This window comes from Siphateles boraxobius, unplaced genomic scaffold (assembly GCF_051911475.1).
Source record: "Siphateles boraxobius isolate OS27281-9 unplaced genomic scaffold, OSU_SipBor_1 61, whole genome shotgun sequence".
Lineage (NCBI taxonomy): Eukaryota > Metazoa > Chordata > Actinopteri > Cypriniformes > Leuciscidae > Siphateles > Siphateles boraxobius.
Window position 1 is genome coordinate 4,066,949 of NW_027509188.1, and position 19,198 is coordinate 4,086,146.

At 38.9% G+C, this 19,198-nt stretch overlaps 1 protein-coding gene across 2 annotated transcripts; it reads left to right on the forward strand.

The window, feature by feature from the left end:
* The first annotated feature begins 13,406 nt into the window (after nt 1-13,406).
* Nucleotides 13,407-18,979, forward strand: LOC143718510 (uncharacterized). 2 transcript variants are annotated; one of them, XM_077209552.1, is made up of 13 exons: nt 13,407-13,552; nt 13,682-13,778; nt 13,871-13,980; nt 14,207-14,332; nt 14,476-14,590; nt 14,683-14,745; nt 16,145-16,199; nt 16,376-16,467; nt 16,633-16,750; nt 16,878-16,985; nt 17,071-17,238; nt 17,418-17,582; nt 18,477-18,979. In XM_077209552.1, exons 1-11 carry the CDS (start codon nt 13,446-13,448, stop codon nt 17,112-17,114), a joined length of 1,035 nt encoding a protein of 344 aa, XP_077065667.1. In that variant the 5' UTR covers nt 13,407-13,445; the 3' UTR covers nt 17,115-17,238; nt 17,418-17,582; nt 18,477-18,979. The 2 variants fall into 2 exon arrangements, with proteins under 2 accessions (XP_077065667.1, XP_077065668.1); XM_077209553.1 differs by having other exon boundaries at nt 16,380-16,467.
* Nucleotides 18,980-19,198: the final 219 nt, after the last annotated feature.

Genomic DNA, 19,198 nt, shown 5'->3' on the forward strand with positions numbered 1-19,198 from the left:
TAATTTCTAAGTAAAAAACATGCTAATACTGAAATGACATCACAATTTTGAACCTTGCACCTATCCTAGCATGATGCTGTTTAAGCTGATTTGTGTGCTGGGGAGAGGTGGTGGCACACCAGTGGCAGTTGCTGGTCTTTCAAAGAGTGGAAGCTCATTTTCGGCCTACATCATAAAAATTGTCCATTTATATGTAAATTCTGCTCAACATTCCTTTCCATGAAAATGGTCTGTGACCCTGTCTTACCAACTAGGTGTCTTTTCCAGTGACTTGACCAGTGTCCTCTCAATGACCAGCAGAGTTAAATTGTATAAATGTAATAATAATAAAGGTATAAATAATTATATAATAAAGTATATTACTACTACTACTAATAATAATTGATTAGTTTAATAATTATTGTTTTAATTAAGTATAAGTAACAAGTATTGTTTTAATTAAGTATAAGTAACAATTTCGACAAGCAAATACCAAGAAATAGGTAGCAGCAGTTTGTTTTTCGACTATATCTTGAAAAATCCGCGATGGGACAGAGCTTCAGCATCAGCGACTTTTTATGGAATGAAATCGCTGTCAATCAAAAGGAGATGCAGCATAGACCCTCCAACCAGCCCACTCCTCATTCACCCCCAACGGTACATGTCCGTGGCGTGGGAGGAACATACGGTAATCACAGCGTTTATCTAATGATGACCGTCTAGTTTCGAAGCGCTGGGAAAAAAAAACTGTACAAAGCAGCCCCATTGAAGTCAATGGAAGCTGGGCTTCAACAGGGATGCACACTGTAGCTGCGGGAAATGTATGAGAAGGAAATCCCGTCGCGACCTGCTGAATTTTGCTGATTCTGAATTAACTTGTCTTTGAGAATAACGTTTTCTAACGCATTTTTAGTCAATACAATGTTAACACAATAGACGGCTACATATTTGACCATTTATTTATTTTTTACATTAAAGGGGACGCCGAGTTTTCCTTGCAATCTTAAAGAAATCTCCACTGCTGACAAAAGAGTTCATGTTTACCCCTCTTTTATGACACTATTGCATCACAAATTAGGCTGTCTCAGCCATTGTGTAAAGGTGATATCTGATCGAGACACATAAGATGAGTTATAGGCTTATAATAAGATGTTCTTATTCTCCAAGCTTGACTAGGCCTAGGATACTGTGCTCACTGGCCTCCCAAAGAAGATCAGATGACTGCAATGAATTTAAAAAGATGCAAGAATTTCAATCAAATCCAATAAAAGAGTAGCCTGGGAGCCAGCCAAACTTAGGCTCACCCACAACATTTGAGGTCGGGCAGTTTTTGTCTGCATTGCTTCGTTGAGGAGCAACTATGCGTGAACCAGGGCGGTTCAGAACAGAAAAAATACTAAATGGTTTGTTTCAGAGCTAAAAATGCAACTGTGCAATTTTGAGTATGACAACATCAGGCTAATAAAAGTGTGCTCAAAAAATAATTGCCCTCCTCACTCCCAATCTACACCTCCTCCTGAGGTAGCACAAAAAACACAAGTCTGACACAAAAAGACACAAATAGACTGAGTCCTGGAGTTGATAATTTAGAGTGAACTGAGTGTGAGTGTGTGTGTGTGTGTGTGTGTGTGTGTGTGTGTGTGTGTGTGTGTGTGTGTGTGTGTGTGTGTGTATTTATGCGTGTCAAGCAGCCTCCCAGGTTGGTTCTCGTGGTTATAGTAATATAGGCTAATGCAAAGATGTGATATGGCACCTATGGCCATTTTGATCTGGACATTTGTTAAGCTCTCCTTGGGGCTCAACATTACAAAGAGGTATGCTGTGGATGCAGAGACAAGACATCACCCCTGTTCCATCCACTCAGTATCAAAGGTCAGCCAGTGAAACAGGTGCAGGTCCCTGTCCTTATCACACACAGACGCAACGTACAAATACATGGCGCAATGACTTCACCTGCTCAGGAAACTCAGAAGTTTTCTGGTCAGAAAGGACAAGCTTTGGTTTACCACTCCCTCATCAGTTATCACCTTCAATATTTCCCCCTTATACAACCAACTCATCAAACACAAAACAAGATTCTCCCGCATAGTAAATCAGATTGATATAATAATTGACTCCTCCAAACTACCTCTATCAGAAATGTACAGTGATTAGGAAAGTCAACCTAATCACAGAGGACCCCTCACCCCCCCTTCATTCCTTCCTACTACCGTCAGGTCGACGATATGACATACATGGACCGCAAAAATGTCTAAAATAATTAATCCCCTCTGCAATAGCCATCCTGAACACTGCTCAGTCAGCTGCTACCTCAACACCCCCATGTATTTAATTATGCCACATGTTTTCTAAATGTGAGTGGATCCCTGTCAAAGACAAATTTCTGTAACCTTTTTTGAATTAGAGAATAAAGTAGGCCTATATCTTATCTTCCACAGAGGGTGTGTTCCATGACTTGTTGAACTTACCATGTAAAGACAATTTTAATTATTAAAAGCAAATCTCACTTACACATATCATCATAAAGTAAAACAAACATGATTGGATGCACATTTTTCACTTTGAGACCCCTCACAACTAACCAAACATGTATATGTTGTATGTTCAGAAACTGTGTGGGCAGACACATAGTTCGAGAGCAAAGCATGGTCAATGTGATGAGGTTTTAGACAATTATGGATTTTTTCCATGAGGGAACGGAATGGGCCAGGGACACGCTATTAATTGTTGAATGATTTTAGGACTTATGTATCAGAAAACCCAGAAAATCAGAAAAAAATATCTTTGTTTAATAATCCTAAATGTGAGCCTTATCTACCTTGTCACAGAATGAATACAACAAGTAGGCGTAGTTTACACCACTTTGGGTTACACAATTAAATGTTATTATTAAGCCGATATTATGTCTCCTTTTGTAAAAAAAAAAAAAAAAAAAAAAAAATCATCTGAATAGGTGGACCGAAACGAAACTCCTAATAATTTTGCCATCTTGAAACTGTTCAGATATGCCTATCCAAACAACACATAGTCAACAATTGCAGAGATAAAATAAAAATAAATAATAATTAGTAATAGTAATATTAAGATGATGTTGCCATTGCGGCGAGACGTCATATCCTCTGCAGGATACACCTCAGAATTGCGCCTTTTTGCAGTCATTGCGACGTTCACATTCTACAGGTCGGTATGTGCTATCTCTGGCTGTGTAATTTGTATTGTTATTTTCTTCGAAGCACCAAACAAAGTTGCTCATTACCTAAATATTTCTTGACATTAGTGTCGGTTGCATCATGAAAATTAATTTATGTCTGTTATGCTCTTGCAATTATGTAAATGTTGTATCAGATTCAGTTTTGTCTCATGTTATCTGGAGGTGCTAACGTTAGCTCTGATTGCGCGCGTTTAATCAGGTTTGGTCGAGCGTTTGAGTCTGATTGCTGGAGTTTCTGAAAGGGTGTCAAGTCATTTTTAAATTTTTAGCATTTTTAAAAAAAAAAATGTCTATGCCTACGCGCTACACTTTGACCCCCAAAAAATTCCAAATCAGGGATAAAAAAGTGTAATTTAACTTTAAACAAGAATGCTTATTGAGCGATTTGTTAGTCGGACGATTAGATTCATGATGTTACGTGGATCTTTATTCCCTGCATTGTTTTTATTAAAATCTAACTAATTTCACTATTCTAAAAGTCATTTTAATGTTTTTTTGTCTTTGTTACAGATTATTTCAAAGATAGCTTTACAAAAAACACAAACAAAGGCACTTTTAAGAGCCATTCTCTCTCTCTCTCTCTCTCTCTCTCTCTCTCTCTCTCTCTCTCTCTCTCTCTCTCTCTCACACACACACACACACACACTCTCCTGTATTTTGTGTATCTGTTTTGTGTGTCAATTGTCCAGCCATGTCCAAAAAAAACATGCTTTTTGCGGATCCCGCTGAGGTCAGGGACCACATAGATGCTGAAATCAGTCATGCGCTACTCCTTGAGGCCCAGGTGAGAAATTTTTATTAGCTTACTCACAATTGTATTAAATTTGCTATAGACGGTTTTATTGGACGCACGCGCGTTGCCAGGGTTACGTGCTGGCCCGAAGTTAACTTCCGGTGTGTTTGTTTATCGGTAACAAAGTAACGTTACTTCTATACTCTTTGTCGGTAATATGGCGCCGACTACAAACGCAGTTAAAATTAAGGTGATGACTAGACTGAAGTTGGGCTCAGGTTGTTGTGCTGTGGGATGCAACCTGACCTCTGGAACAAATACCTTATCGAAAATAAAAATGTTTCGGATTCCTAAAAACGAAGGGAGACGGCGAGCATGGATCACCGCTGTGCGAAGAGAGGCTTGGCAGCCAGGCAAGAATTCAAGGATCTGTAGCACTCACTTCGTTACAGGTAAAAAAACTCATGATAAGCAACAGATAATAGCTAGCTGACCAGTAACAAACCTGCAATAGTTATGTATTAACTAAATTGATTACTACACACGTAGCTAACATTGTATACATTAATTTTACACAGCAACGACAATGTTGTAGTTGATACGCTTTAGCTATGATTTAAACTAGCGTTATGATACCTGATATCTATCAAACATAAGAGCCACAATGTTTTTCCATCAATGCTTTACAAATAACCTACATACATTTACAAATAACAGTCGTCTTAGGCTTGTTCCCTGGGGACATAAATACAATAATGCTGAATAAAGCTCTTGTAATGAAGCTTTAAATGAAGTACTAAATATGGACTTTTACTACATTTTCACTGATATATTTTATCTGTAAAGCAGCTTTAAAACAATGTGCATTGTGAAATAAATTTGACTTTGACCTAATTTCATTGTACTAGTAGGCTACTAATATTTTTTTAATCAATAAGTTGTAATCAATATCATAGAAATGCACATGAAACCCGAAAAGTTATGGATTATGCAAATCATGCATGTATGATGCTTAGCAAGGTGCAATACTGTCAACACACACTGTTTGTCTTTATTTTAGGTGCGCCATCAGTGGACCCATGCCATCCAGATTATGTTCCATCAATTTTCGCTCATAAAAACACCATTGATGGTTCACAGAAGTTGGAGCGATACCAGAGGAGACAGAGGAGACCATCTGTGGTTGAGTCTATGGATTCACCTTCCTTAGAGGTCACCCATGCTGACCCTGAAGAAGGATGCACTGCTGTGGGTACAGATCTGTCAATGGCAGATATTGACCAGCTACAAAATGAAAATGTTGAATTAAAAATAAAAATGGCTTCACTGGAGAAGAAACTGGAATCTCAAGAAAAACGACTACAAGATCATATGTTTGGCAGTCCGTCCGATTTTATTTTAAATGATGACAAGCACACTCATTTTTACACTGGTCTACCATCTGCTTCTGTGTTCTTCACCCTCCTCAGTTACCTGACAACAACATGGAACGCATCATCAACCATACTTACCCTTCCTGAGCAGTTTCTTGTGGTCCTGATGAAGCTTCGTCTAGGCTTAACTCATCAAGACCTCGCTTTTCGCTTCAGAGTGAGTAGTGGAACTGTCTCAAACATCTTTCATGAATGGCTCGATGTAATGGCTAAAGAGTTACAATGCCTTGTCCGGTGGCCATCCAGGAAAGATATCAGAAGAAATCTCCCCACCCTCTTCAAGACTACAGGTTTCCAACAAGTTAGATGTATAATAGACTGTACTGAAGTGTTCATTGAGAGGCCAACTAGTTTGCAAACACGGGCAGTCACATACTCCCACTACAAATCACATAATACTGTGAAGTTCCTTGTTGGTATTAGTCCAACAGGAGGTATTACATTTTTATCAAAAGTCTGGGGTGGTCGTGCTAGTGACAAGGTTATAACAAAAAATTCAGGGTTAATTGACCTTCTTGAACAAGGAGACCATGTAATGGCTGATCGAGGCTTCAATTTTCCTGAATATTTTGCCACCAAATGTGTTCGTCTTCTTGTACCAGCTTCTACAAAGGGAAGAAAACAATTGACAGGATTAGAGGTGACACACTCTAGAAAAATGTCCCGAGTGGGAATCCACGTGGAAAGGGCCATAGGAAAACTGAAGACATTCAGAATTCTGCGGAACACCCTGCCAGTCAGTATGGTCAAACGGAGAAATGATAACAGTCTTTGCACAATAGATAAAATATTAATTGTTTGTGCAGCACTTTCAAATCTGGGGAAACCACTTGTACCAAAATAAAGCAGGACTTAACCACAACTTAAAGGGATAGTTCACCTATAAAAACACTCATGTCGTTCCAAACCTGCAAGACCTTTGTTCATCTTTGGAACACAAATTAAGCTATTTTTAATTACTTAGGCTGTCAATGGAGGGACAGAAAGCTCTCGGATTTCATCAAAAATGTGTTCTGAAGATGATCGAAGGTCTTACAGGTTTGGAACGAAATGAGGGAGAGAAATTAATTACAGAATTTTCATTTTTGGGTGAACTAACCCTTTAATTTGATACTTTTACCTATGGGATTACTTTTTTTATTATTAAATATATTAAAATACCAAACACATGCATTGATATTTGTAGTGTTGCAGTTGTATCACAATGTTTCACATGGATTGTAATTATAAAATGAAATTATATATGCAGTAATGAACACCAACAACTATTGAGTAACTGATTTATTGACTGATGAATAAAGTACTGTAGACTACGATTTCCGTTTTTAATGTATGTATGTATTTGATGTAAAAAGTGAAAAAGCTTGGTGCTCAAAAAGGCAGGAACAACCTATGCTTTAAGAAAAATAACTATTTTTCTTGTAAACCTGATTTCAGATCAGCACTATTAAGCTGCTTTTGAGACTATTTTCATGTAGCTGTCACTCAACTGCAGTCTTCCATCTACAAATGCATCCACAACTTTTGGCAGCATGTGTTTAAAGTAAAAGCTACGTATCCTTTGCATATATTTGGAGACAAAACCATTGTCATAAGGCACATCAAGTTCCAGGTGCTGTGCTGGGGTCCAAATAACAAGACAGGATGTTTTCAGCCCAAGACAGTGCATCCCTAACTGTATCTGCCTGTAGTAACCTCTGGGGCCTTTTGGGTTCACAATGTACTGCCCGCCCTCCACTCTTATGTCTTGGTTTGTGGCAGTGAGTGCATCATTAAGGGATGTGCAAGCACTGAGTGTGATAGGGCATTTTACTTCTAGCAGCTTGTCATCAATGATACCATCAGGGCTTGCTGCCAGCCATGGGTCTCCTGCACACACTACCAACCCTTTGTCCATCACTATGCAGCCCCTCTCCCTAATCTGCTCCTTAGCAAGTCCCTCGCTTTCCTTCCCATACCTTGTGGCCACGCTCCCCTGGAACTTTGGGAAGAGGTGTTCAGTGAGAAACTTAGCCGGGTCAGTTGTCTCACGCTGAGGCACCTTGCTGGCTGAGCTTGCTGTTATGCGTAGCTTGCGCGCATCATGCCAGAGTGGTTCTATGCTCTGTTTTCTAGTGTTTCTCTCTAGTTCCACCACTTGATCTGGGTTCAGTTTAATGAAGGCATCATAAAATGTTGTGCACTTTGGACAGCTCAGAGCACTACCATGCTCACTGTGGGGCTGAGCTAAGCTGCTGAACACGTAGAGTTCCTCTCCCTGAGCATCCTGCTCTCCCTGACTGCTGGTGAAATCCTGACTACCTGACTCAGAGGCTGTGTCTGTCTCATTGCTGTCACACATGACAGAAAAGAGAGCACAGCCTGGCACAACTTCCTAAAATACAGGTGAAAAAATTTGAATATCGTGCAAAAGTTATAATTTTGATTATTATGAAAACCCCAAATTCAAAATCTCAGAAAATTAGAGTATTACATGAAATCAATAAAAAAAGGATTTTAAATACAGAAATGTCGACCCTCTGATAAGTATAATCATGCATATGTATATAGTTATATATACACAAAATATATTAGTTTCACCTTTTAATTTGAATTACTGAAATACATTAACTTTTGCACGATATTCTAATTTTTCTAGTTTCACCTGTAAATGGTGAAAAGACCTTACCTACACTGCCATATATATGTACTGAATCTTTTACATTAGACTAGTTGATTTGTTAGAGATATATGAACTATAACTTACTTTCAGGGCTTTAAAAAGCTTTTTTGGTGACCCATCTGGATTTAGTGGGGGAAGGCAGAGGGGAGCTTGTAGCTTGATCTTCTTGCCAGGTTTCAAGAAATCACACTGAGCTACTGGTTGTGGATCAGCCTGAAAGGATATTTGAAATGTACATTATACATAAATATACATGATAATAAAAATAATTATTAAGGAAAATTGGCATATGTAGTGTTGTACAAAATACCACCAAATGTACACTGATATTTGAAAAGACTAGGATATAATTATTAAATATAATAATTGTTAAAATGCTCCCCTTTTTAGTCACCCGTGACCAAACACTTGGTTTTGAATTGACAGATGGGCCACTCTGGAGTCCATCCTGAACACACTGCTCCGCAGCAACCAAAATCGTACCCACATGGCTACACACCTCTCCATTGCTGCATAGATCCAGATAGACATTTTATCGGCGGGATAAATGCAAGTATTGAAAAGTGTATCTAAATGCTATTGTAAAATGTAACGTTAGCTAGCCAGCCATACTTACCCTGCCATGCAGGTGCAATGCCCACTCTGGATTTCGCCGGACTTCATCGCAATGATCCAGGCGGAGTAGCTCTTTGAAAGCGTCTGACCCGCCTCGATTTCCCCGTAAACGATACAGGTATTTCCATCCGTGTGTGTTAGAATTTGTTTAACTTTTCCGGAATGAAAATAGTTATAGGCATCCAAGCTACGATATGCCTTGAACGCCTCCCTTGTGTACACACATTCCTTCTCGACTAAGTATTCAAATATATTTACCTGACTGACCTCCGGTAAATCAGACAGGTCTGTAGAAAAAAAATGTTTGCCTCAAATTTAGTTGAACGGGTCTGGTAGTGTAACGTTATCACATTTAAGTTTGTCCAAGTAACGGCTCTTTTCTTCTATTGGTAGTCCCATATAATACTGACTAGACATACTTGCTAGCTAATGTAATTTGCTTGTGTAGAAAGACCGACTCTGCTACAGATGAACTCTGTTGTTATCGATTCTACCGGAAGTTAAGTTTGGGCCACAAAAGCGCGCATGCGCAGTAACGTTTGTTTATGTTGTTGCCGTTGAAACCGTCTATTGCTGTTGTTTGAGTAATCCAATGAAAAGTATAAGTTTACAATCTTGATATTGTATCTGAAGATGTTGCTGTTATTGTCATGTAGGCTGCGATGGGAAACCCTTCTGTTCCTCCGAAAAAAAAAAGGAGAAAGAGAGCAGTCACAAATCAAGTGGTCACAAGGCGACGTCACAAACGTCACAAATCACCAACACATGCATCAGGTTTGTTGTGCACTGCACTGTTATCATGGTTAAATAATAAAGATTATAAACAAATGATCAGTGGGTGGAAATATGGTGTTATGTTAACCCCATTTGACAGATGGATATTTGGATTTTTTGGGGCAATTATAAAAACTAAAAAATGTATGATACTTCAAGAGTCTGATAGAATAGATAACCCAAATTATTTGCCTCTGCAGCTTCCGTGAACCCAGTGAGTGAGGAAGTCCCGATAGAAGGACTAGAATTGACTGCAAGTCTCGGTGAGTATTTGTATGTCTCCGTGTATGTGTGTGTGTGTGTGTGTTCATGTTTATATTACATTGTGTGGACCAAATGTCCCAACAAGTATAGTAAAACCTGAAATCACCTACATGAGGAAAACAGCGTATAAATCATACTAAGTAATGTTTTTTTAAAATGTAAAAATGCAGAATGTTTCCTGTGATGGGTAGGTATAGAGTAAGGGGATAGAATATACAGTTTGTACAGTATAAAAACCATTACGCCTGTTTGTGTGTGTGTGTGTGGTGGTGGGGGCGGAGGCTATCACTTTATAATGTTGTTTTTACTGTAATACATGGACAAGTCAAAAAAAGCATTCAACCAACTGAATGTTCCATGGTCAAACTGAATTTGAATTATGCGTCCCCAAAACATAAAGATGGTTAAACAGTTGTTTTATTTTTCAGAAAATCGTCTTCAAGAGTTAAGGGGTACTCTTGCCTCTCTTGAAGTTCCAGTGGCAACAGCAGACACAACCTGGACACAACGTCAGGTACTCGCTGGAGCAAGAGCTAAGGAAGCAAGGCCAGTACTCCTTGATGCCAAACTCTCGGCACAGAGAGTATTAAGGCAAATATGCCAGAAATGCCATGAGGGGCAGGCCTTTATTCGATGTTTGGAGTGTGTCCCACTGGACTTCGAATACCTCTGTGGTAAGTGTGACAAAGAGGTCCACAGGAGGCAAATCTTCCATGGCAGGATGGCAATATTTCATGGCTACCTAGAGCCTATTCCACCAACAAAAGCTGTGGTGGTGGATGGGAATGGCCAGCCTCACTTTTGTGAGCAAGGTATGTTCATCCAACATTTTCCATTAACTAGTTAAGAGTAATTCCAAAAAATAAATAACAAAAAATAAATAACAATTTTCTGTGTTGCAGTATGTCAGTTGCCTTTGCCCTACCAAAAGGGATTATGTGGGTGCACGGAAGAGACTGTGGTCACCACTGGGAGGCAGATCTCACTGGTCACCATGAATGGTATGTTCTGGAAGTCACACTTTTTGTTTCAGTACCACAGAACTTGCACACCAACTTAACGTCTGCAAGCATAGCAAAGCAGTTTCACTTCATCAATTGACATTTTAATGTCAAATGCCATGTCAAATGACTATTATCAATCCCCTTCACCACAATTGTGTCTATGAAACATCCTTAGTCAGGGTTCCAGACCATTTTTTGAGAATGTGCGAGTTAAAATGTTATGTGGTCGCATTTGTGCGAGTGGACGCTTGAGCAACAGAACGCCGTTGTATCAGCTGCTGCAGTCCGTAACTTATGTTCAAAATGAACGAGTAGGCTACATCATGAATCCATTTTCCAAACCGTGTTTTTGACTTATTCTGAATCACTACGGTACGCCTATAATAAGTGTTTATATTCGGACTATTTTGTCCCGGGGTCGACTCGGCTGCGGAGTAGCCCAGTGCCTGCGTGACTCGCCATAGACATTAACGGAGAGAAGTTCCGTCTACAATGTTCTTCCGCAAGACACGTGCAGTTTATTTATTGACGAACGTAGACGTCACGCGCATTGCACACTGATGGTGAAACGCGCCAATTACGAATTCACAAATTAAGGAAAATAAAAATGGTCTCACGAATCACAGAGCCCCTTCCTCCTACGTCTTTTCAGCGGTTATATTTTCCTCTGTCGAGCGATTACTCTCATGATCGCTCGACAGAGGAAAAGGAAATTATTATAAAATGCAGAAGGTAAGGAGTGTGAGATTTCTGCTTTTTGTTACAACTATAAACTTTGATAACGAAAAATCTGTATCAGTTTATTATAATACTCTAATCTTTTAAAATGTAATGCATACATTTGAATGTTTAATGATTTTTAAAAGATAGAAAGATGATAATAGACAGATAGACAGATAGATAGATAGAATATGATTCAAATGTAAATAGATAGATTGTATATAATTCAAATGTAAAATGCTTAAAATTACAGATTAAAATTACTGTCCAAAATCCATGAAAATCCTGAAATTTGGCAATGATAATTAATATATTACAGGTATTTCTGCTGCAACCCAGAAAGCCTTTGCTAGCCTTGGTCCATTAAAACCACTATTCATCAGCATGCATTGATTAATCCCATGGCATGTAGCAAAAAAAGAAAAAGAAAAAAAGGTGCGACCAAATCATATGCTGGTGCGACCAACTGAGAAAGTTGGTAGCACCAGTGCAACCGGTGGAAAAGTTAGTCTGGAGCCCTGTTAGTTTAATATAGGGATGTCAACGATTAATCGACGATCGATTAATCGTCGATAAGACATTTAATCGATAAAACTTATCGATCATCGATTAACCATGCGCATGCGTGCTGCTCCACCGCGAAACATGTAAGCGAGCGTGCCGAGTTTTGTTTGGGACTATTTTATGCCTTCATCATAACAATAAGTTGGCGTGTGCATTCGCAGCCTTTTGATTTGTGGAAATGTAAATTGTAATAGTTTAGTTTAAGTTGCACCTATCTGTATCTGCTTTATCTCATATTGGATGTATTTGGTTAATAATCTTTAGCGCGCGCTGCTCAAACGGCATTCATACGGCTCAAACGACAATGGTCACATTACATAACATTATAAAGAAAACAATATTGGAATAAAACACTGTGAATTTTTTTGGTTTAGTTGCTGTGTCGCGTTGTTACTGGAAGAGCGTGTCCACAACATGAGTCATTCTGAATGGCACGTAACATTAGGCCTAGTTCAAGTTCACTTGTGCATTCACGTCATTTTGTGCAGATATAAATAGTAATATTATGTTTATTTCGTATATATCTGATTAATCTCATAGGATGTGTTTCTTTGAGTTAAAAAAACGCACTAGCAAAGTGCTCAACGGTTATTTAGTCAGCGCGCGCCGCTCAAGGAGAATGCACGACTAATAATAACCATGATTAATTTGGGACTGTCATATCACATAACATGAGAACACTATTTTATTAATTCGTTGTGAAGTCATTGGGTTTAGTTGCTGTTTTCAGTGCGTTGTTCCAGGAAGAGCACGTCCACAACAGTCACACATTCTGACAAGCACATCTGAGGCGGTTGGTGACACATGACGTTTTATAGTCTTTTTATTTGATTATTAAATAAGTAATTTAATTATCAATCACATCGATATATTTGACAATCCTACTAGCCCTTTACTTAGATAAAAAAAAAACATTCTCTTTAATTTGGTGATGAGCAGCATTTACAGACCCTGTCCTGCTGTTGGCTATATGACACATATTGCAGTATTAAGGCTAACGATTAATCGATCGTTAATTTGAACGACGACCGAAAATTGACATCCCTATGTGTTTCTTTTTTTGACAGGACGATATGAGGTGTCTTTACCTCGAAAGGTCTGTCCAAAGTGCAAGACTGAATGGACTCCAGGGGTAAAAGACCTTATGCAGTACAATTATTGGCCAAGCACCACAAACTGCCAAACGTTGTATGTATGCATTTGAAGTGTTTGAGGCTTTCTCTAACATGAAACTGTCAGCTCCCTCGCTTTCAAGACATGCTTTTTTAAAGCTGTTGGAGCACCAGTCTGTTCAAGGAGGAAGGGTTAGTCTGCCTGAATCACATTGTAACACACAATTATGACTGTATTTGTAATTTTGTGGATATGTGTTTTTTTTTCTTTCCTAAATCCATTGTTCTTTTTCATTGCATAGATGGGGAAAATCTGTGTGGATATGTTTCAAAAGAGCTATTTTGAATATTGCCTATGCAAACATTCAGAGGACATGATGTCAGAAGTTGACTCTTTTTGCTGTCCAGCCTGTCAACCTGATATGTTGGCAGTGTGTTGTGATGGCAACCGAAAACATTACCGCTTCCGAAAATCAAGAGGGTATGTAAAGACTACACAGTCGATTTATAATTATATTTAACAAGAACATTGTCATTGAAATAGTTGCATGTAGAGTAATGTGCGTTTACTGCGTGAGTTAAATTAGGTATTTTGTGATCATTTGTACAGAACCGAGGAACCGTCTTTATATGAGGGCTTGTTTATAGCCAAAGATGATGAAGTTCTGACCTTTCTGGAGAAAATCAGAGGAAGCAGCGGGGCAAGAGTAAGTTTGATTCTGCATACCATAATCTGTTTATTTATGTGTGTAAGATGTGTGTGTATATTTGTTGAAATGAGTAACTGCTGACTTCACAGGCAAATGACAGTGGGACGTGTGGGGTGTCGAGGTTCAAGGCGAGTAAGGAGACATCCAACAAATCCTCCTCAAAAATTGATGAAGAGGGCATTCAGGTGGCAGTTTGCAGGTGTGTTCGTATTTCAGGAGAGTGTTCTTGTACATTGTCATTCATGTTGTGGACACTAATCTATTTATTCATCTGAATGTAATTTTTTGATGTAAAGTAAAAACAAGAAATGTGACTGTGTGTGTATGAGAGAAGAAGAAAGTGTGTGTTAGTGTGTGCGTGAGGATTTTGAGCAACTCTTTGTGTATGTTGATCATTACTAACCTCATTGTCTCTTATCAATCAGACACGGGATATTATTGCGTGCCCTGAACCACTACCGTGGAGAAATCTTCGCATATCCAATGTTTATTCAAAAGGACATGGCAGAGAGGGCAAATGTTACCTTCTTCGCAATGGATGTTATCTGCAGGTAACTTCTCTTGGTCAGATTTGGTAAACCTACTGTATATCAAATGACACATACCTGAATGTTTTAGTCTCAGTCGTAGTTTTAGATTGATTTCCAAGCAAATTGTGTTGGTAATACCAACTAATGATGCTCTTGTTTTCTAGGTACTGGCCCTACCTAAGCAAGGTGGCTGATAATTTCACTGATATGCAGCCGTTGATGGAAATGAAGCCATTTCTGAGTGTCATGCATGCCAAAGCGCACACAGCAAAATGCGAGGTACCTGAAATGACTGTAAATGGAGCAAGTTTAATACAATACATTACATTACACTTTTACCATTAGAAGGTAATGATAAATCACTGTTACAGGTGAGATGGGGTGGCAGGAATCAGGATGGAGCAGGGAACACTGTCGGAGAGGAAGTTGAGCAGGTATGTTATTACTGACTTAGTAACTATGTGGACATAGGAGACTTCACTGATACATGTGAGATAAGCAGAGTGTGAAGGATAAAGTACATCAGGATATCAAACAAAGATCTATGCTTGTTAGAGTGACCATCAGGGCATCTTCTGAACTGCAGTTGCAACACCCATTATGTCTGAGTAAAAAGTGAAGTCAGCAGTGTAGCTGTATAAATGTTGTATCACTATTTCAAGCTATGTTCCTTCTGAGCTGCACCATTTAAAGGGATAGTTCACCCAAAAATGAAAATTCTGTCATCGTTTACTCACCCTCAAGTTGTTCCAAACCTCTATGTGTTTATTTGTTTTTCTGAACACAAAGGAAGATATTTGGAAGAGTGTTTTAATCAAACAGATCTCAATCCCCATTGACTACCATAGTATGTATTTTTTCCTACTATATGGAAGTCAATGGGGATTGAGATCTGTTTGATTAAAACACTCTTCCAAATATCTTCCTTTGTGTTCAGCAAAACAAATAAACACATAGAGGTTTAGAACAACTTGAGGGTGAGTAAATACTGACAGAATTTTCATTTTTGGGTGAACTATCCCTTTAAGTCAGGGATGGGCAACTTCGGTCCTGGAGGGCCACTGTCCTACAGAGTTTAGCTTCAACCCTAATCAAACACACCTGAACAAGCTAATCAAGGTCTTCAGGATTACTAGAAAGTTACAGGCAGGTGATTTTTTTTTTCAGGGTTGGAGCTAAACTCTGTAGGTTTGTGGCCCTCCAGGACTGAAGTTGCCCATCCCTGCTTTAAGTATATAGCCTGCACACATTTGATCCTGTTCGGGAAATTCAGTGTCTGCTTTAAACCCATCCGTGGAGAGTGGATTAGTGACACACATACACAGCACACAGTGAGGTGACACACTAACTCAAAGCAGTGGGCAGTCATCTGTTAAGGTCTCCGGAAAGCAGTAAAGGTTTTGGTGCTTTGCTCAAGGGCACCTTAACCGTGGATGTGTACAGGACAGCGATGTTTAACCGATTTCCACGACAAATTTCACTTTCCGCACAACCACTTTCATCCTGGTCGGCATTCAAACCAGTCATCTGCCAAAGGCCCTAACCACTGGGCCACTGTTAACACCCCAGCCCCCAATGTAGACCCAGTTGGCTATGCATGTCACTATAATATCCAAGGTTGTTCCCAATTCCCAATCCGCCTCGATCTTGCCAATTTGGTTGTGTATGGAGACCACTGAAAGGGTGTGTTCGTTTTAGTTTCCATGGCATTACAAGGGGGAGAGCTAATTGACAATCAGATATTATAAAAAAAATACTAATAATATGGCTACGTGTTTTTTTTTTTGTTAAGTAATGGGAATACATTAATTTCTGTATTGTTTTTACATCTAGGTAAACAGCTTCCTCTCCAGGGCAGCTCTTGTCACTAAATACATGACAAAGGCAGGTTGGTATGACATATTACAAACCATACACTGTGATGAGGTATTTCTGACTTCTAAAATGTCATTTTCCTGTTCTCCTCTCACTAAAGTAATTGTTGTATTAAGTCATGTCTAACTGCAATGGTATTTCCCATTTAAACTGATCCAATCACTCATACAGATTTATTTTTTCAATCAGGGAGAGAAAATATGCTCACTCAACAGGCCATGGGGTGGAACAAAAAAAAGACAGCAAACCTTCACATGGTCTTGGCCAACAGATACATCAAGGTAAGGACATTTTGCTATGTTCCTCTTGCCTGACACAACATAAATTTTGATAACAAACAGTGTAGCTGGAGTCTGGCCATCTGTAATAAGCTCATTCATACACTGATTTCTAAACTGTAGATTAAGGAATTTCTTGATCCTGAATTTTGTGTGTGTGATTTAAAGATCTCAGAGAGGGCAAAGCTGGAAGCTGCCAGCTTCAGTGATTTCCGCCAGAGGAATGGCATCACTGAACAAACAGCACAGCAGTGGGTGTGTGATGTTCAGCAGTGGGCAATCACAGGTAAATCATGCACAGTGCTCGGACTCTTCAGAAATACAACTGTTAATTACTTTGTTCAAATATGAACTACATAAGGTGATCAGAATTTTTCAAATGAAACTATCGCTTGACTGTGTTACCTATTCAGAGCCAGGTAGCACAACACAACAGGGAGCAACAGAGGATCTCAGGGCTGAGATAGAAAGTATCATAGTGGCCCTGCTACGCAAGAAGCAGGACCTCTATCGTCAGCATGGTTGGTTGACAAATATTGAAATGGCACATTGCAAATGCAAACAAAAACTCTGTTTTCCTTAGAGTTTTATTGTTTCACTTTGCAGATAGCAACCAGACCAGACAAAGAAAGAGAAGAAAAAAAAGATAATTAAAAAACAAACTAAGACAAAAGATTGGACTCTACAATACTATTGCAGAGGATACGATTGATGGGGAATTAGCTTCCAATTTGACAGAGGACTACATCCTGCCTTGGGAGAGAAGTGAGGATGGTATGGTAGCCTATCTTGACATGTTCTCTAAAATGTATGCCAACATGCCTATGGTATAGCAATGAAAAACTCTCTCTATCTCTCAATCTGTCTATCTATATGTGTATGTTTGGTTTTGTAACTTAATTGTGAATACTAAATCACTTTTTCATATTTCCATCAATTCCCTCTACCCATAGGCCACTCCTTCAGATTAAAACGGTCTGTTTTTGACCAAACAATGCTAATTAGACGGCTTGAGGAGGAGCAGAGCATCCTTGTGAAGGAGATGTCTCAGCACATCACGTCTCTACGAAAGGAGTTAAAGGCAGTGGATAAGCTTCAAGAGAACATCAGAATGGGCTGTAAGTGAAATTCTGAATTTTTTTACTTTTTTTCCCTCACTATATTAGTCCCTTTCCTACTGCTCAACTCGCCTCAACTTGACTACAGTAATTTCCTGTGTTTTAGCCACATTGTGTATAAGCCGCAGGACAGTGTTTTATGCAAGTTAAAAGAAACAAAACCATATTATTTCCATATTAACTGCCCCCGTGTATTTACCTCATAGCTGAAGAAATTTTGCAAAATCAATATAAACTGCAGCTAATAGTTGGGAAATTACGGTACTCTGGTTACAGACGTTTTGTTTACCACTGCATAAAAGTACCATTTAATGTAACTGGTGGCTATAGCGCCACTAAAGTAAACATCACCAACGTGGAAAAGATGTTAACAGCAATGACTATAGCAGATAAAATCAACAGCATTCTGTATTCATCACAATACAGACACATTTTTGGGGAGATGGCAATATTTACTCTTATCAGCCGTCCTGTCCGTGCTAACACTGACAGATAGCTGCTGAGGGCATGCTCAGACATTACGATGCTGAAGATAACAATGACAACTTAGCAATATCCAATATTTACATATCATCGTTGGAACCTCAACAGAGGTGTAACCAAAAGTGGTAGGTACAGAGTGCTAAAAAGTCATGTTGAGCTGGTAACAGTCTATTTGTTTAGTTTTTTTCCCACTGCCATCACACCCATATTAGCCATACTCCACCCTCACACTTTGTTTGGTCTATCCTCACCTCAACCCCCACAGTAACCACAGTATATGACAATTAAATGTCCTTGTTTCACTTGTTAAAGATTTCATGCGACAAACAACCAAATGTTTCTGTCTATGTGGCTCTACATGCTATGATTTTGGAACAATACTTGTAATTCTTATGTTTATGTATGTTACAGATTTTGGTGACATGTCAGAGGATGCTGCATCTGGTTGGAAAAGTGTCCTCATGCGGAGGTCCTCCATACTGGGGAGTTTATTCCAAAATGCTGTGAGCACGTACAGTGCTATAGTTGACGACCTCCAGATACAGGACACAGAATGCAGTACGGACACTGATGACGAGTATGACCTTAGTAGTCCAGAGTCAGAAGATTAGGAAAGAGACCACTCTATGTTTTGTTTTTAAAATCTGTCAACTTTGTGTTTCATTTTCCTTTTTTTTTTTTTTTTTTTTAAGCCCAATCCCACTCATAGGGTCTCATTCATGAAACGTTCGTAAATATACAAGTAAATATGTGAGTGATTTGTGCATAAAGAGACATTGCAGAAAATTCTTCTCCTGATTCACAACTACTTTGAAAACGTCAGATTACACAGAAGTGTGTGTGTGTTAATGAATTCCAATATGTTGTAAATTGGACGTGCGTGCACGCTCATTCTCTCAATTACCATAAATCCTGCCGATTAAAACCGACTGACAACTATATATGGGCATCATATTATGACACCAAAGGAAGGATTTCAATGTCATCTCAAAAGCGTTTTATTATCAGAAGTTTATTAAAAACGCCACATTTTATTTACAAGCGTACATAGTGGTGTATCGGGTCCTAAAAAAAGGATTTTTTTAGGTAATAATACTTTTACTTAAGTGCTTTAGGTAAAAATGCTTGGCAGC

What these genes read in the sequence shown, in the direction of transcription:
- LOC143718510 (XM_077209552.1), top strand. Translation starts at nt 13,446, where the DNA reads ATGATGTCAGAAGTTGACTCTTTTTGCTGTCCAGCCTGTCAACCTGAT. An exon ending in CGCTTCCGAAAATCAAGAGG is followed by an intron (nt 13,553 to 13,681) that starts GTATGTAAAGAC and finishes TCATTTGTACAG; the next exon opens with AACCGAGGAACCGTCTTTAT. An exon ending in GCAATGGATGTTATCTGCAG is followed by an intron (nt 14,333 to 14,475) that starts GTAACTTCTCTT and finishes CTTGTTTTCTAG; the next exon opens with GTACTGGCCCTACCTAAGCA.